Here is a 19,315-nt window from a genome sequence, read left to right as displayed (position 1 = left end):
CAAGTCTAACCAGGCTGCTTCTCCCAGCACCACTTCCAGCCCTCCCCATCCCCCCTGCCTCCAAGCAGCATGGGGCACAGTGATTGTGGACCGACGGGTATGAACTGCCTGAGGAGACTGGAGTGCTAACAGAATCATGACCCAGTCCAATATCACCAGGTAAAAATTAGGTTCTGGGTCCCAGCTGACTCTCCTTGGGTTGTTCATGTGCCAACCTCTCCTCCGTATTCAAAACTTATAGTTCTCTGCTTTGGATACTCTAGGGAAGTATGAAGCCAACTCCTCTCTCTCTAGGCTCTGTGACTCCACTAAGTTCTGTGGGAAGAAAGAGCTACTTGAAGAGGTGATGGGGCCACTGGAGCATATGAAAACGACTTGACATTTCACTGCTCATTTCCTGTAGGGCTATCTTTGATTCTAAATTTCTCCAGCAGGACCCCATGTGAGCATTGTGATTCAGGGAGACGGTATGAAGGAAAAAGAGAGATGACTTCACCAGTGGGTATTGAAAAAGCTTCAAAGAAGCTAATGTATCATTCTTACCAACCATTTACTCATCTGTCTACACACACTCACATAACTTACTCCCAGGTTTGCCCTCTTCCAGGCTGTCTTTAATTGTGTTGGGAGATGGAGTGTGGGGACAAAAAAAAAATGCAAAAGCCAATCAGTTCCAATCTCCTACCACCAAAGCCCTTAGGGAAGTTTTCAAACGCTTAGATGGTGTCATAGTTCCTTTTCAGAAGAATCATCAATGAGTAAATACTGAATGCCTCTGTTTAGCACAAGGAAATTCAACAAGAACAAAATACTTATCTCTTCAAGCTTCCTTAAAAGGTCTTTGGAAAAAAAAGAAAAATGTCACCCAGTGGCAAGCAAAATGTCTCAAATAAAAGTTGAATTAAAGTATAGTTTAGCTAATACAGGTAGGGTAGGTAAATAGCACGGTAGGGCTGCATCACCAGGTAAAGATTGGGTGCTGGGCTGCCCGCTTTCATCCTGTTGGTATCAGTCTCAATGTTTAAATTGTACTTTAGTGTGCTGTTACAGACACTTTCTAGGGTATTGATGTCGTTGGTATGATCAATTTGTACAGTGTTCTAAGGCACCCCAATCTCTTCTCCTCTCCCTTTACCATCAGTACAGCTCCACTTCAGGTATCTCTTGGACCTCTCTGTTTTTCAAGGATAAGGAGCTGTTACACCTGGAAATCGCTGAAACATGAACACTTCCACCACCCAGAAGTTCAGGTCATACAAAAGGAAGCTGAGGACATCTGCTTACCTTTCCTGATGCTCTCTGACGTAACGTAGAAATTCTCAGGCCGCTCTTGACTTTTTTCTGCAAAAACTATGAGATAAAGAGTATTCTAAGTAAAGCCAAATAAGATCTCTTTCTAAAAGGCTTTATAATATTTTATACATTTACCAAAAGAATTACCAAAATCTTGTACAAAAAAATAATAATAATGGATCACAACTTGGACCACTGTATGCAGTTCTATAAACCAAAACTTTAGGAGGCAACCAATGAGCAGAAGCTATAGGGATTATGAAATGAAGACAGACCAAACCAACAAGGTCTCAAACCAGAAAGACAGAGCCAGTCAGAGGACATGATCAGCATTTACGAGATCATTAAAGAAAAGGGTAAGGTGAACAAGATTACCCTTTTCCGGATCCTTGAATACTGAAGCAAGCCGTGGAACACCCTGAAGTTTGAGAATAAAAGGAAGTGCCACTTCACATGTCAACAAGTGCCCTAAGACAGAACTCAGAGCAGTGGAACAGGTGAAATATGTGCAAGGCTCCAAGGGGACTTAGATGAAGTCAGTCATGCACAAGAGACACATAAAGACTTGTAGGGGGGACTTCCCTGGTGGCTCAGTGGTCGGGAGTCCGCCTGCCGATGCAGGGGACATGGGTTCGAGCCCTGGTCCGGGGGGAGCCCACATGCCGTGGAGCAGCTGGGCCCGTGCGCCACGGCTATTGAGCCTGCGAGCCACAACTGCTGAGCCCTCATGCCACAACTGCTGAGGCCCATGCGTGTCTAGGGCTCGTGCTCCACGGCAGGAGAGGCCACCACAATGAGAGGCCCGCACACCGCGACGAGGAGGGGCTCCTGCTCGCCGCAGCTAGAGGGGGCTCGTGTGCAGCGGCGAGGACCCAACGCAGGCAAAAATAAAAAATATATAAATAAATAAATTTATTAAAAAAAAAAAAAGACTTCTAGGGAAAACTGGGAAATGACAAGCGTTCACTCAGTGGTAGGACAGCATAGTGATTAAGTCTCCCTGGGCTCTGCACACGACTCTCTGGGTTCAAATCCTGGCTCTGCCATTTATGAGCCGTACAACCTAAGACAAGAGGCTTGACCTCTTCTTGCCTCGGTTTTCTGATATGTAGAATGAGGATAATAATTGTACCCTCCTCTTTGTGGGGATTACACGAGTTAATACATGGAAAGTGCTGAGAATAGTGCCTGGCACATGTAAGCACTCCATGTTAACTTTTATTAGTCACATCTAAACCCTGAGATTGATGCCAATAAGACAGCAATACCTTGGCTTGCTAGTTAACACGAGGGATGTCTACTCCGTGCTTTCCAGTTTATAAAATAGCTCCTCATGTATGATTTCATCTGACCCTCACAATAAGGCTCGGGCAGAGTGTTATTATGCATCATTGTATACGTATATTATTATGATACCCATTTTATAGATGAGGATACTAAGGCCAAAGAGGATGAAATGACTTACCCAATGTTCCATACTGTACAGCCGAAAAATGTAAGAGCTGAGACTTGAACCCAGGTGTCCTGGACTCCAAACCATTGCCCTTTTTGTCATCTCCTGCCCCTCTCCTTTCCTTTCCTCCTCACAGTTTCCTAGCAAGTCCATCAAGGCTCTTTAGGAACCACCTATGCCCCTCCCAACTGAACTTCCCACAATGAGCCAGACCATCAACACCCTCTCCCCAACCCCTGCCATTTAGGCATTATCAATATATATTTGCAAGCTTCTTCATTTGGGTTCCCTTAGAAGCAGACCTGGGGGACTTCTCTGGTGGTGCAGTGGTTAAGAATCCACTTGCCAGTGCAGGGGCCATGGGTTTGATCCCTGGTCCAGGAAGATCCCACATGCCGCTGAGCAATTAAGCCTGTGCGCCACAGCTACTGAACCTGTGCACTAGAACCCGCGAGCCACAACTACTGAGCCCGTGTGCCACAATTACTGAAGCCCCGCGCGCCTAGGGCCCATGCTCCGCAATGAGAAGCCCGCGCACTGCAACGAAGACCCAACGCAGCCAAAAATAAATAAGTAAATTAATTAATTAAAGAAAAAAAAAGAACTCTGGAAAAAATGTCTCTCAAAAAAAAAGAAGCAGACCTGGGGACAGTGATCCAAGTACATGTAGACTATGTGAGAGGTGATGGAGGTAAGACAGGGAAGTGGATAAAGCAATAAATGGTGGGTTACCCAGTAAGTCACCATGATGGGCAAGCTGGGGAGCTCTGGAAAGCAATGTAGGGCATGCACCCCAGAGTTCTCCCAGTAAAGGGGCAAGTAAGCTAGGGTACTCATCCAACAACTCTACTCAGTCAGTGGTTGAGGGCTGCATCCAGGGTGATAATCCCCCAACTCTTCCAGCCTGTCCTGCCAGAGAAAGCCATCAGGCTAAAAGACACAGGTTCTAACAGGCAGGGTCGATCCAGTGGGCACAAAAACATAAAGAGCTGGGTGGATGTGAGCAGGACACTGATAGTGTCTGCTACACACGCCAAAGGAGATGCCATCCAAGGGATGGCAAACCATGAGCACGGATGGCACTAGGCAATATATAATATCCCCCCACTGTATTTCTACCCAATTTAAGGTTGCCAGATTTAACAAACCAAAACCAAAACTGAAAAAACGAGTGCAATATTTGGGACACACTTACACTAAAAAATTATTTGCTGTTTGTCTTAAATTCATACTTAACGAGGCGTGCTGTACTTTATTTGACAAGCCCAGCCCAACTACCTGGGGCTCTGGTTGAAGGCTATCTTCCCCAGTTTCTAATCTTTGCCATACCTTCCACAACCTGCTTATACTATTAAAAATGGAAATGGAGGGACTCCCCTGGTGGCGCAGTGGTTAAGAATCCTCCTGCCAATGCAGGGGACACAGTTTCGAGCCCTGGTCTGGGAAGATCCCACATGCCGCAGAGCAACTAAGCCCATGCGCCACAACTACTGAGCCTGCACTCTAGAGCCCACGAGCCACAACTACTGAGGCTGCGTGCCACATCTACTGAAGCTCGCATGCCTAGAGCCCGTGCTCCGCAATAAGAGAAGCCACCACAATGAGAAGCCCGCGTACCGCAATGAGTAGCCCCCCCTCACCACAACTAGAGAAAGCCCGTGCACAGCAACAAAGACCCAACGCAGCCAAATATAAATAAATAAATAAGTAAATAAATTTATTTTAAAAAAATGGAATGGAGGTCAAGTGCACAGATCTGGCAATTCCTATACTCTTACAGTACTTGTAATCATATTAATAAAATCAAGTCCTGAAAGATAGTGAAACTGACAATGCTATCAGCATCTAACTAATGTCCCAGGGATCATTATGGGTCAAAACCCAATTATCACCAACTTTTATCAATGTACGAAGGTAGACAGCATAGCATTGTGGCTGAAAGCCAAGGTTGTGGAGTCAGATTCCTTGAGTTCAAATCCTGGCTCCGCTACTTGGTAATCAAGTGACCTCTGTAAGCCTCAAAAATGAGGGCTTACATTTTCCTCATCTGTAAAATGGGGATGATGACGGCCCTTACCTAATAGATTATTATGACATATTCCAAATAGAGCACTCTTGGTAGATTTCAATAAATGTTAACTATTAAAAAATAATAATAATGAGAGTTTCAGGAGATAAAAATTTACCAGGGATCTTGCCATTTGGAGTAGAGGGACATCTTGTTTATCTCTGTCTTCACACTATGCATAAATTCCTCCAGGAAGGCCAGAACTGAATCTGACCACTGCCCCTAGTCTAGTTCCAGAATCTGCCCCAAGCTCTGACTCTGTCTCCTGGGGCTGGTTGGAGACCATTCAGAAGGGAATGGTCTTGAGCAATGGTTCAGGAGGTAGAGGATCCAGGGAATTCCTGCTGAGAGGCTCTGAAGACCCCACTGTGCATCATTCCCTGCCACACTTGCCTTTAGAAATGTATGGTTCATTGTCAGACAGCTGGTGAGTGCCAGAAGCACTGGCCTCTGGCCTGGGCACTGGGACAGGGGGCCTGTTGGCCAAGTCCACGGAAGAGGCCTCATCATCATCCACTGTGTGATAAACATCTTCTTCCTGCCCGAAATGGTATACTTCCCTCTCCAAACTGGACATTCCCACGCTGTTGCCTAGAAACAGAGAGAAAGGTGACTGAAAGCTATTGTCAAACCCTGGGACCCCCAGGTCATACAGCCAGCTGCCCTGGGACCCAGCTCTGCACATCAGCAAGCTGGCCACCTCCACATTAGGTAGGGCCTGGCAGCCAACCAGGCCGGGGGCCAGCCCCACCTACCTGCACACTCACAGTAGTTGGCCCTGCCACAACAGAAAGGCCCATGGGGCACCACTAGAACACATAGCTAGTGCTATGTGTTGGGGCACCACTAGAACACGACCAGAGGGGCGTGTGCTACTGGGCCCCACAGACATCTGCTACATAAGGTCACCACTCTAAGATTGGGAAACATTGCCAAGCTACCTAATACACAAAAATTAAAAGAGAGAATTAGGCAAAATGAGGGACAGAGAAATATATTCTAAATGAAGGAACAAGAAAAACCCCAGAAGAACTAAGCAAAGTGAAGATAAGCAATCTACTTGATAAAGAGTTCAAGATAATGGTCATAAAGATGTTCAATGAACTTGGGAGAGGAATGGATGAACACAGTGAGAAGCTTAAGAAAGAGCTCGAAAATTTAAGGAACCAAGCAGATCTGAAGGATACAATAACTGAAATTTTTAAATACACCAGAAGGAATTAATAGTAGATGAGATAATACAGAGGAACAGATCATTGAACTGGAAGACAGAATAGTGGAAATCACTCAAGCTGAACAGAAAAGAAGAAATGTTTTTTGGATCTCTGAAGGAGAATAGAGAGCAAAAGGGGCAGAGAACATATCTGAGGAAATAACAGATGAAAACTTCCCTAACCCGGGAAAGAAAACAGACATTCAGGTCCAGGATACACAGAGTCCCAAACAAGATCAACCCAAAAAGGTCCACACCAAGACACACTGTAATTAAAATGGCAAAAATTAAAGATAAAGGGAGGGGCTTCCCTGGTGGCGCAGTTGTTGAGAGTCCGCCTGCCGATGCAGGGGACACAGGCTCGTGCCCTGGTCTGGAAAGATCCCACGTGCCACGGAGCGGCTGGGCCGTGAGCCATGGCCGCTGAGCCTGCGCGTCCGGAGCCTGTGCTCCGCAACGGGAGAGGCCACAACAGTGAGAGGCCCGCATACCGCAAAAAAAAAAAAAAAGCTAAAGGGAGAATATTAAAAGCAGCAAGGGAAAGGCAACTAGTTACGTGTAAGGGAACTCTCATAAGAATACCAGGTGCTCTTCAGCAGAAACTTTGCAGGCCAGAAGGGAGTGATATCATATTTAACGTGATAAACATAAGCTTATAACCAAGAATACTCTACCCAGAAAGGATATCATTCATATTTGAAGGAGAGATAAAGAGTTTTACAGACAAGCAAAAGCTAAAAAAATTCAGCACCATTAAGCTGGCTTTACAGAAAGTGTTAAAGGGACGTCTCTAAGCAGAAAAGAAAATACCACAACTAGAAATATGAAAATGAAAAAAAGAAAAATCTCATTGATAAAGGCAAATATACAGTAAATATACAGATCAACCACTTATAAAGCTAGTAGGAAGGTTAAAAGACAAAAGTATTAAAATCACCTATATCCACAATAAGTAGCTGAGGGATACACAGAACAGAAAGATGGGGCTTCCCTGGTGGCACAGTGGTTGAGAATCTGCCTGCTAATGCAGGAGACAAGGGTTTGAGCCCTGGTCCGGGAGGACCCCACATGCCGCAGAGCAACTAAGCCCATGTGCCACAACTACTGAGCCTGTGAGCCACAACTACTGAAGCCTGCACACCTAGAACCCATGCTTTGCAACGAGAGGCCACCGCAATGAGAAGCCCGTGCACCGCAATGAAGAGTAGCTCCTGCTCGCCGCAAGTAGAGAAAGCCCGTGCACAGCAGTGAAGACCCAACGCAGCCAAAGATAAATAAATAATATAAATTAAAAAAAAAAAAGAATCCGGCTGCCAATGCAGGGGACATGGGTTCGAGCCCTGGTCTGGGAAGATCCCACATACCACAGAGCAACTAAGCCCACGAGCCACAACTACTGAGCCCACATGCCACAACTACTGAAGCCCTCGTGCCTAGAGCCCGTGCTCCGCAACAAGAGAAGCCACCGCAATGAGAAGCCCATGCACTGCAATGAAGAGTAGCCCCCACTTGCCGCAACTAGAGAAAACCTGTATGCAGCAACGAAGACCCAATGCAGCCAAAAGTAAAGAAATTAATTAATTTTAAAAAAAAAACCTCATGGTAATCACAAACCAAAAATCTATTATAGATACATACAAAAAAAGAGAAAGGAATCCAAACATAACACTAAAGATAGTCATCAAATCACAAGGAAATAGGAAAAGAAGAAAGGAACCAAAAAGAGATATTAAAAACCAATCAGAAAACATTAACAAAATGGCAATAAGCACATACCTACCAAAAAATTGCTTTAACTGTAAATGGACTAATTGTTCCAATCAAAAGACATAGAGTGGGGCTTCCCTGGTGGCGCAGTAGTTGAGAGTCCACCTGCAGATGCAGGGGACGTGGGTTTGTGCCCCGGTCCAGGAAGATCCCACATGCCGCAGAGCGGCTGGGCCTGTGAGCCATGGCCGTTGAGCCTGTGCGTCCGGAGCCTGTGCTCCACAACGGAAGAGGCCACAACAGTGAGAGGCCTACATACCACAAAAAAAAAAAAAAAAAGAAAAAAAGAAAAAAGACATAGAGTGGCTGAATTCATCTATGATGCCAGCATCACCCTGATACCCAAAGCAGACAAAGACATCAAAAAAAATAAAATTACAGGCCAATATCCTTGATGAACATAGATGCAAAATTGTCCTCAACAAAATATTAGCAAAGGGAATTCAACAATGCATTAAAAGGATCATGCACCATGATGAAGTGGGATTTAATCCCAGGGATGCAAAAATGACTCAATATCTGCAAATCAACGAATGTGATACATCATATTAACAAATTAAAGAATAAATATCATATGATCATTTCAATGGATACAGAGAAAGCTTTTGACAAAATTCAACATCCATTTATGATAAAAACTCTCAACATAGTGGGTATAGAGGGAACACACCTCAACATAATAAAGGCCATATATAACAATCCCACAGCTAACATCATACACAATGGTGAAAAGCTGAAAACATTTCTGTTAAGATCAGGAACAACATAGTATTGGAAGTCCTAGCCATAGTAATCATACAAGAAAAAGAAATAACAGGGACTTCCCTGGTGGCGCAGTGGTTAAGAGTCCGTCTGCCAATGCAGGGGGCACGGTTCGATTCCTGGTCTGGGAAGATCCCATGTGCCACAGAGCAACTAAGCCCATGCGCTATGACTGCTAAGCCTGCACTCTAGAGCCCATGAGCCACAACTACTGAGCCCACGTGCCACAACTACTGAAGCCCATGTGCCTAGAGCCTGTGTTCCGCAGCAAGACAAGCCACCACGATGAGAAGCCTGTTCACTGCAATGAAGAGTAACCCCCACTCGCCACAACTAGAGAAAGCCCGCACGTGGCAACGAAAACCCAACACAGCTAAAAATAAATAAAATAAAATATAAATTAATTTAAAAAAAAAGAAAGAAAGAAAAGGAATCCAAATCAGAAAGGAAAGAGAAAAACGGTCACTGTTTGCAGATAACATGATACTGTATATAGGAAATCCTAAAGATGCCATCAAAAAACTACTAGAACTAGTGGCGCTTCCCTGGTGGCGCAGTGGTTGAGAATCCTCCTGCCAATGCAGGGGACACGGGTTCGATCCCTTGTCTGGGAAGATTTCACATGCCACGGAGCAACTAAGCCTGTGCACCACAACTACTAAGCCTGTGCTCTAGAGCCCATGAGCCACAACTACTGAGCCCACGTGCCACAACTACTGAAGCCCACGTGCCTAGAGCCTGTGTTCCACGAGAGAAGCCACCACAATAAGAAGCCCATGCACTGCAACGAAGAGTAGCCCCCACTCGCCACTACTAGAGAAAGCCCACGCACAGCAACAAAGACCCAACACAGCCAAAAAAACCCACAAAAAACTGTTAGAACTAGTAAATGAATTCAGTTAAGTTGCAGAATACAAAATTAATATACAGAAATCTGTTGTGTTCACTAATAATAAACTATAAGAAACAGAAATTAAGAAAAAAATCCCAATTACAATTGCATCAAAAAGAATAAAATACCTAGGAATAAATCTAACCAAAGAGGTAAAAGACCTGTACTCTGAACATTATAAGACATTTATGAAAGAAACTGAAGACAACACAAATAAATGGAAAGATATACCACATTCGTGGATTGGAAGAATTAATATTGTTAAAATGACCATACTACCCAAAGAAAACTATGGATTCAATGCAATCTCTATCAAAATACCAATGGCATTTTTCACAGAACTAGGACAAATAATTCTAAAATGTGTATGGAAACACAAAAGACCCCAAATAGCCAAAGCAATCTTGAGAAAGAAGAACAAAGCTGAAAGTATCATACGCTCTGATTTCAAACTATACTATAAAGCTATAGTAATCAAAACAGTATAGTATTGGCATAAAAATGGACTACTATAGATCAATGAAAACAAATAGAAAGCCCAGAAATAAACTCATGCTTATATGATCAATTAATTTATGACAAAGGAGCCAAGAATATATGGGGGGGGGGGGCAAAGACAATCTCTTCATAAATAGTGGGAAAACTGGACAACATATAAATAATCACTCTCCAATACAACCTTGACTTAATAATACCTGTGTATGTTCCCCTATGTTCTCCTCCTTCACCAGAAAGTAAAGTCTCTTGAGGGTATTGATTATATCTTATTTTCCTTTGTGTCCCCTAGCCCAACAACTAAAATAGTGCTTTGCTCATAGTAGGTACTCATTAAATTTTGGTCAAATAAAAATAAACAAGTGTATTTAAAAAGAAATTTTGCTAAAGGCAACTTGTTTACCCAAAGCAGTGGGTCCAGTGGTGGGAACTTCTGGCTTACTTGTAATAGGCTTATGGGGGAGCTCGTGGGAATAGAGTGCCTTCAAGCACACCATGTGGCATGTACATGGCAGCCCATTCCTTCAGTGGAGCAACCCTCATAGGGAGCCAGGCAATATCTTACCTTTATTTCTCTTTCCCTCTTTTTGCTTCCCTGTTCACTGCTGCAACTTACCTTCTAAAAACTTGCGGATCATAGAATCCTTAGTGGTCCGAGAGAAACCATCTCCGGGCATTGGATTAGATGTACTGGCCTGAAGCATTTCAACATCTAGAAGGAAAAGGAGACTAAGAGTTTATATGTTGTTCTTCCACACAGACAAGGACATTTTATAAGTGGATATACAAGGTTTGACAAATCAAGAGATTCAAGAATTCATTAAACCATCCATCTACCCATCCATCCATCTAATCACCCATGCATCCATAGGTCCATGCATGCCTCCATACATCCAATTATCTACCTACTCAATAAGGACATTCAGTAAATATGGGGTATAAAGGAGAGCAACATTTACAACCTTCAGGCCCTTTCCTAGACCACAGGACTCAAAAGGTATAGATATGCTCATTTGTGTTTGAAAGAACTAGCTTAATTTTTAAATATATAACTGTAGTCTTTATAACAGCAAAAACCCCCACAAAACGACAACAACAAATAATTGGAGGCAGAAACAACAAAGAATCGATAAGTTGTAATTTATTTAAACAATGAACCATTTTCAACAGTTAAAAAGAATGTGTGGGAGCCACTCTACCAACATAGTACCATCTCAAAAACATAACACCCAGAACTCTATTTTTAGGTCATTCATGTAATTGGTCATTTATAAGGAAGAAGCACATAGACCTTTGGTTTTTCACTATTAAGCATAAACCCACGGGGACCAAAACTGTGTGTGAAAACTATTCAATTGCCACAGCAGATTCTACTAAAACCTTAGTAACCAACATTACTTTACGTTACTTTGTGACTCTGAAGTATGCATTTTGGGAGCAAAATTTCAGACTTGTGTTAAAAGCAGAACTTTGATAATATCAAGAGGTTGCGTTCAGTAAGGCATATCACACAGTTACTGGGGACTTGTTTGCTCAGGCAAAATATGTAGTTTGAAGTTGAATAGTATACTTTGAGAAAAAAAATCATTTGAATTTAATCAGTATACACAGATATACTGTTCCTACTACTTTGATCTTTGGGGACCAGTTAAATACAGTCTGGTGAATTTGTATGAAATATTTATATTTATATTACATTTTCCAAGAATATTAATTGAAAAGAGGTCATGGTCGTAAAGTTATGTTAAGGATAATGAACTTCACATGACATAATCCTAGTTTTGAAACAAAATATCTGTATGTACATAGAAAAAAAGCCTGAAAGGCAATACATCAAAATGTATATAGTGGCTATTTCTGAAGTAGTATGGATAGGTCATGGACATTTCAGACCATGGACATTTTATTTTCTATTTTACACTTTTCTTCGTCTTCCAAATTATCCATAGTGGCTTCTGTTGCATTCATATATGAGAAAAACCCTATCAGCACTTTTTTAAAAGGCCTAGGTAATTATGATCAAGTATGTACAATTAGATTCCCAAAGCAAAAATAATTTCAGGTTATTTAAAAAAATTATGGCTCACCTGTCAATTACCAGATTACTGATTTTCTAATTATAAAACATACTGATTTTTTAAAAATTTATTTATTTATTTGTGTATTTATTTTTGGCTGCATTGGGTCCTCCTTGCTGCGTGCGAGCTTCCTCTAAGTTGCGGCAAGTGCGGGCTACTCTTCGTTGCGGTGCGCAGGCTTCGCATCGCGGTGGCTTCTCTTGCTGCGGAGCACGGGCTCTAGGCACGTGGGCTTCAGTAGCTGTGGCACGCGGGCTTCAGCAGTTTTGGCTCGCGGGCTCTAGAGTGCAGGGTCAGTAGTTGTGGCGCACGGGCTTAGCTGTTCCGCAGCATGTGGGATCTTCCTGGACCAGGGATCGAACCTGTGTCCCCTGCATTGGCAGGCAGATTCTTAACCACTGTGCCACCAGGGAAGTCCATACTAATTTTTAAACTTTCCAGTGACCAGATATTACATTATTACATAGCATAGCTCTTACCCGACCTTGTTTCAAACTTTGACAATCTTTTAATAATCTAAATATAAATTTTGTGACCATAAAACAAAACAAAACACAATGTTGAGTGAAAAAGTTGCAGACTGGTGTTTGCAGTATATAAAGCATTTTATATAAAGTAGTTTTCAGTATATAAAGTACTTTATATAAAGTTTTAAGGTCTATAAAATGATACTACATGTAGTTTATGAATTCATAAATATCTAGTAAACATATGAAAACATGCTGAAATGCTGGAAAGGATAAATGTTGAGTTCATGGTAGGGGTTACCTCTGGGAGGGAGGGAGGACAATCAGGTTCCAGAGGGGGTTCATAGGGGGCTATAATATGTAATTTTTTAAAAAAAGATCTGAGATAAAAGAAAAAAAAACACATTCTTGATGAATCAGAATCTTTAAGAAATACAACATTTTTGAAAATTAATATGCTACCTTTTGCCCCTAAAAGGGGAAAATAAGATTCTATTTTTGTATTTTCCTGTATATGCAAAAAAGAAACTCTGGAAGGAGATATAAGAAATTCAGACCAATGGTTTCCTGGGAACTAGAAAGATGACAGACAAGGACTGGAGAAAGGTTTTTTCACTGTTCATCTTTTTATATTCTAGTTTTTCTATCCTATTGGAAAAATAAAGGAAAGAAATGCAGAGCTCTGATCATGTTTTCGTTACCTTAAATATTATCCAAAAAAAGGGAAGATAAAGCAATTCCCTTTTTCTACCTTTTCAGTTTAATGTTTCTTGAAATGTGTGTAGTGGAGACATTACATTGAATATAATGTACCTTGATACCCTCTGGTCCAGAGCCCTGTAATTCCAAATGAGTAAACTGTTAATTCAGTGAACTTCTCTTGGCAACACTGAATTATTTAAAGTAAACCGTAGAGAGATTAGGGTGACTGTACTGATCCTGAAACACACCTAGAAGTGTTTTAATTTTAAAAATAAATTTCTGGGACTTCCCTGGTGGTCCAGTGGGTAAGACTCTGAGCTCCCAATGCAGAGGGCCCGGGTTCGATCCCTGGTCTGGGAACTAGATCCCACATGCATGCCGCAACTAAGAAGTCCACATGCTGCAACTAAAGATCCCACATGCTGCAACTAAGACCCGGCACAGCCAAAATAAATAAATAAATAAATATTTTAAAAAATTTTCTAAGAACTCACAATTCATTCCTTAAAAATTCAAGACCAGAAAAATGCCACTTATTTGAGATTTCTATTTAAATTGCTTAATTGTGGTTTTATGGGACATGTTTCTCATGGAGTTAGAAAATTGGGAAGAAAGACATATCCTACAGGTGTGCCTTACTGGGAGCAGGACCCTCCTCTACCCTCCTGACTCCTACCCCTACAATACCTCACCCCTCAGCTGCCTGACCCTGACCCAGCCAACTTTTGAAACTCTTCATTCACACAACAATAAAACACAGAGGAAAAGACCCTGAAGGAAAGACTTGCTTGCATCAGACACCCCTAGAGATGAGGGGAGGGAAAAGCTTTGTGGACCTATCGTTGGGCTCTGTCATGCCCAGTGCTGCATCCTCCAGGAAACCACAGCGCCCTCAGGCTCCAGCATCTCTAAGAACCTAGTGAGGGCAGAGCAGCGTCAGGACAGTTTCAATCACCAATAACCAGATCTCCCAGGCTGGCAACACCAGAGCGCAAACCTCACACACACAATCGGCCACCCCCACTGACAGAGGTAAAAGAGATACGCACGGCCTGGCTACTTCACTAACAAAGTTCAGTTTGAGACAACTGATTTCCACATCTGAGATGTAGCTGCAAAATTGAAGGAGCTACAAAGAGTGTTGGAAAAACAAAATGTAGAAGAAAAATGGAAACAGCAAGAGCAGCCCTGGCTGGACCTGGCACGCTTCTATAACAAGGAGGCAGGCTTCTGTCCCTGGTACTATGACCCCATCATAACGTGCTGAATTTTATGTGGGTTAAAGAAAGAATTTTAAAAAGAAAAGAGAGAAAAAAGAATGAGCACCAGTAATAACATGTCAATGTCACGATCCTTTGCTACAATGCACTGAGGATGCAACATCATTGCTATGGCATTCTTGCCCCGAATTTATAACCTCAGTCCAATCACAGAAAGCATCTGACAAACCCAAACTAAAGGGCATGCTACAAAATAACTGATTGGTGTTCTTCCAGAGTGTCAAGATGAGGAAAGACTGAGGAACTGTTACACATTGGAGGAGACTAAGGAGAATAACAGCATGCACTGCAGGATCCTATCTAGGTTCAGCATCTAGTCCTACTTACAAACAGAAAAAGAAGATTAGGGGGAACAGTGAAATTTTGAACAAGGTCTGGAGGTTAGTTAGTGGAATTGCACCAATGTTAATTTCTCAGCTTTAGTAACTGTACTCTGGTTATGTAAGATGTTAATATTAGGGAAATCTGGGTGAAAGGTATACAGGAAGGGTAGCATTTCTGCAACTTTGATCTAAATCTAAAAGTACTTCAAAATAAAAAGGTTTTTTTAAGAAGAAGAACAGGTAGGAGGGAAAGAGATGAGAAAAGGAGAGGAAGAAATGCAACAGCAAAACTAAAGAAGCATAAGCACTGGCAATGACCTACGCTGACCCTTTCCTGTCCATCTACACTATCAAGTCACCTTCCAGGGACTCCTGTGAGCCACGCACCTCTGGGTACGATGAACAAGGCAGGGCTAAATGAGCCACCTGTGCCAAACAAATCTTTTTACTCTACGGTCACGCTTTCACTGGTGGTTAAGAGCATGACTTTGGAAGGAGACAAACTAGGATCTGCTAAAGATCAGTCCTGAGACATTAGTAGAATTATTTCTCCTATTTCTAGGCACCCTAAAAGGATGGTGAGAGGTTTGGGCACTGTGGTCAGAATGCATAGTTTCCAATTTTGACTCTTCCACTTCTGACTACAGGACTGCAACACCCACCCGTCCAACTGACTTTTAGATCCAACTTTTTGGATCCAGCTGATCATTTGGACTCACAAGACGACTGTGGGCCATGCTGGTGCCAGCCTACTCAGAAGGATGGAGGATACAGACCAGCAGGACAGTACCAAGCGGCCTTCCTCATCAAAGGCAGTCTTTACACCAATCCAGCAACTCGCAGGCAAGGAGAAAAGATCCATATCAGGCAGGTGGAGAAGCTGCCATGGTGTCTCAAAGGAGCAGCATTTCCCGACTCTGGAGTTTATTAGCAACTCCTGAGGCATTAGCTTCCAGGGTCCCCATAAGAGGCATCCAGAGACGTTGCCCTCAGGGAAGCCCAAAGTATGGTGTCCCTTTCAGGTATTTATAGTTTACATACAACTCCTCTCAGTTCCAGATGCAATTTACCACCATTTAGGGGTCATTTTTATCATAGGCAATGTTGCCTAGAGACATAATTGACATATGGCTTTTATCAGGTCACCAGGGTAACAGAGTGGAAGTCAACAAAGGTCAAACTCTCCTGCAGAAAGGGAAATGAGAGCTGTTACATTAACTCTTTGCCCACAACTATCTTGGGCCAAGTTGTTTACATCCTCTCAGGATCTGTTTTCCTGTCTGTAAAATGGTGATAATAATAGTACATATATCATAGGTTTGTCATGAGTATTAAATGAGAAGCACAGTGCTCAGCACATAGGAAGTGCTAAATGCACGTTAGCTGCTATTATTACTGTTATCTTTATTGTTAAATTCTACACCCACGCTAATGTCCTAAGTAGAGAACAATTTTAAAAAGAGGACTCAATTTGTACTTTTTAATAGTAACTTTATTTGTTTGAAGTCAAGTCTCCTCCTTCAGAGTAATAAATGCTTATGGGTTAATTCTAACATCTGAATATCCACACATATTTTCAAATTACCTTTCCTAGTAAAGAATTACACCCAAGCAATATTTTTATATTGAATATACTTAAAGCAAGGAGGCCTTGTAAGATAACAAACGATAATTCTTCACCATGGAATTATGTGTGGAAACCTGACTCACAAACAAGGCTTGCCAGGCGTTGTCTTGATCATGGCTCCTGAACACCAAGTCCAGGCTGGACGGAACTGGAGGCTTCTTTCCTCCTTGGCCAAGGCTCTGCCGCTGCAGTCCAGACCTGACTTGGAGGCCCCATGCCCATTACCTTGTGCTTTCCTGAGGCTTATCACATTTTTTATTAGAGGGCTCAGCAATGAGCACCAAGGGGAAATTCTAGCAGCTCTTCAGTCGCTTCTGGCCCCACCCCATACTGCCGGGATCACAGGTAGAGGCTGATCTTAAGGTCAGAGCCTAAAGCCAGAGGATCTGAGGCTTGGCTGAAAGCGCATGATGGAGGCAGGGGCACAGGGAGGAGATGGGTGGTCTGCAGACACATGAGAAGGCCTGGAAGTCAGCTGTAAAGGCCCTGACAAGGGCTGGAGCCAAGTGAATGGTCTGCATTCGGGCGGCAAATGTAAGTCAGAGAAAGGCAGCAGTCAAGGCCAGGCAAGCAATAGAGGTCCAGGACACTGGCCGATAATGTCTGTAAAATGGTGATAATAATAGTACGTATCTCATAGGTTTGTCATGAGTACTAAATGAGGAGCACAGTGCCTAGCACGTAGGAAGTGCTAAATGAATGTTAGCTGCTATTACTATTGTTACCATTATCTTTATTATTAAAGCAGGTCAAGATCACAGTCGGAGGTGGTGATTACCAGCGTGCACTTTGATATCCTGGAGACCTGGGTTCAAGCCCTGGCTCTGATTCTTAGCAGCTCTGTGTCCTTGGACAAGTTACTTGATATCACTAAGCTTTCATATCTCCATCTGTAAAGTGGGTATGGATAACAGTACCTACCTCATAGGAAGACTGTATGAACCAATTGAGACGATGCTTATAAAATGTTTAGCAACAGTACTAGGCACTAAATATTAATGGTTATCATTATATTGAGGCAACCTAGACAGTTTATTAGCTTTCTATTGTTGCTGTAGCAAATTACCACAAACTTAGTGACTTAAAACAACATCCAGTTCTGTAGTTCAGAGGTCTGAAATGGGTCTCACCGGGCTAAATCAAGGTTTCGGCTGGACTGCGTTCCTTTCTGGGAGATCTAGGGGAGGTTCAGTCTTCTTGCCCTTTCCAGCTTCTAGAGGCCCTGCACTCCTCGGCACGAGGCCCTCTTCTTCCATCTTCAAAGCCAGTGATGTTGGACAGAAAGCTCAGCTGAACTGAGTCCTTCTCATGGTGCCATCTCTGGTCTAACCTGATTCCTTCTTTTACGTTTTTTTTTGGCCACGACCAGGGCCAGAGATTGAACCCAGGCCACCGCAGTGAAAGTGCTGAGTCCTAACCAGTGGATCACCAGGAAATTCCCATCTTTCTTCTACTTTCAAGGTCTCTTGTGATTATACTGTGCCCACCCTGATAATCCAGGATATTCCCGTTATTTTAAGGCCAGCTCATTAGCAACCTTAATTCCATCTGCAACTTTCATTCCCCTTTGCCATGTAATCTAGCATATTCATAGGTTCAGGGGCATTATTCTGCCTACCACAGGTAAGACCAAATGTGAGCACAGTCAACCTGTCATGAATTCCCTTCCCATGTGGGACTGGCAAGGGGAGTGGGCACAGGGACCAGGGTGCACTCAAGCAAGTCCTTCACGTCATGTCCACATATGGACTCAGTAGCCCTGGCCTGATGTGGGCACAGGCCTCTGTTGAGTCTCTGTAGGGGCACTGCCTTAAATGAAGAAAAATACTTTTCTTTCCATTTATATTTTAAATAAAATGATTATTTTTATACTGAGTTCAACGTAAGTATCTTTGAATTAGAACAGTGGATACACACATTGGCCTCCATGTCCCTATTGTGTACTCAAGGCAAACATCCTTATTCAATCATAGCACTCTTTGTGGCCTCAGAATCCTTCTCAACACAGCTCCCCAGGCACTCAACGCCAGCTAACTGACACTGACACATGAAATTACTTTTAAAACACTATTTGCCATAGCTATATTAGGCAGTAAGTCCTCGTAGTAGCAGATACTACTTTTGTAATAATAAAGAAGAGAAAAGAAAAAGTACCTGGTGGTTTGGACTTAATGAGAGATAAAACCCTCAAACTGTAAATTTGACAACCCATGCGTACATACAACCCAGGCACACGGTAAAACAGGAGCGACTGAAATAGAAAATTCTGGAGGTGAAGGGAGTCCGTTTCCAGACAAAGGACATTTTGAAAAGGAAAGCACAGCAACAGATCCCTGCGTCCCTGGATGCTCAGCGTTTGTACTTCAGATTCTAAGCATTTAACCTTCACCACTTAGATAAACTGAAATGTGCTGAAACCTGCTGGTCTAAGGAAAAAGTGCAAAGTTCTTTCATTTCATTGGGAAAAAACCCCAAAACAATAACAAGGAAACTCTGGGGCCACAGTCTCCTTCTGGGAAAAGCAGCTGCAGCGTTACACTATACTTTTTCAAAGGAGTCAATCCCAAAGAAACCATTCCTGGGAAGAAAGAAGCTTGAACAGATGAAGAGAAGGCAGGCAGGCAAGTAATTAAGGAATGAATCAAGAGCAATAACTAATTTTCAAAGAAGCTCATATGATACTCCTCATGGGACATAAATCTAGATCACTCGGCTGCAGTGGAAACTCCATCCAGATTATGTGTTGTTAATTTAACAGAAAACCTAATCTGAGTATGTAATACAGTAAAATGTCGGATACTGAGAAACTATTCTTCTGGAAAGGCTCTCAAACCCTGAAAGCAGGCCAAGAGAATTTTTTTTCAGCAAGTGCTTTTGTGGCCAGAAAAGAGGCTT

At 42.7% G+C, this 19,315-nt stretch overlaps 1 protein-coding gene across 4 annotated transcripts in view; it reads right to left on the bottom strand.

Annotated features, from left to right (window-relative positions):
* PIK3AP1 (phosphoinositide-3-kinase adaptor protein 1) overlaps window positions 1-19,315 on the bottom strand; it is a 115,018-nt gene that overhangs the window by 25,896 nt on the left and 69,807 nt on the right. For all 4 annotated transcript variants that reach the window (XM_060034385.1, XM_060034384.1, XM_060034383.1 and 1 more), the window contains 3 exons: window positions 10,560-10,655; window positions 5,208-5,405; window positions 1,285-1,350 (listed from right to left, as the gene is read on the bottom strand). In XM_060034385.1, coding sequence (XP_059890368.1) covers window positions 1,285-1,350; window positions 5,208-5,405; window positions 10,560-10,655 — 360 coding nt within the window. The remainder of the gene's footprint in view (window positions 1-1,284; window positions 1,351-5,207; window positions 5,406-10,559; window positions 10,656-19,315) is intronic.

Source organism: Delphinus delphis, chromosome 16 (assembly GCF_949987515.2).
Source record: "Delphinus delphis chromosome 16, mDelDel1.2, whole genome shotgun sequence".
In the NCBI taxonomy this organism is placed as follows: Eukaryota; Metazoa; Chordata; class Mammalia; order Artiodactyla; family Delphinidae; genus Delphinus; species Delphinus delphis.
Note: the sequence above shows the minus strand (reverse complement) of the source record. Positions and strands in the feature narration are given on the sequence as shown.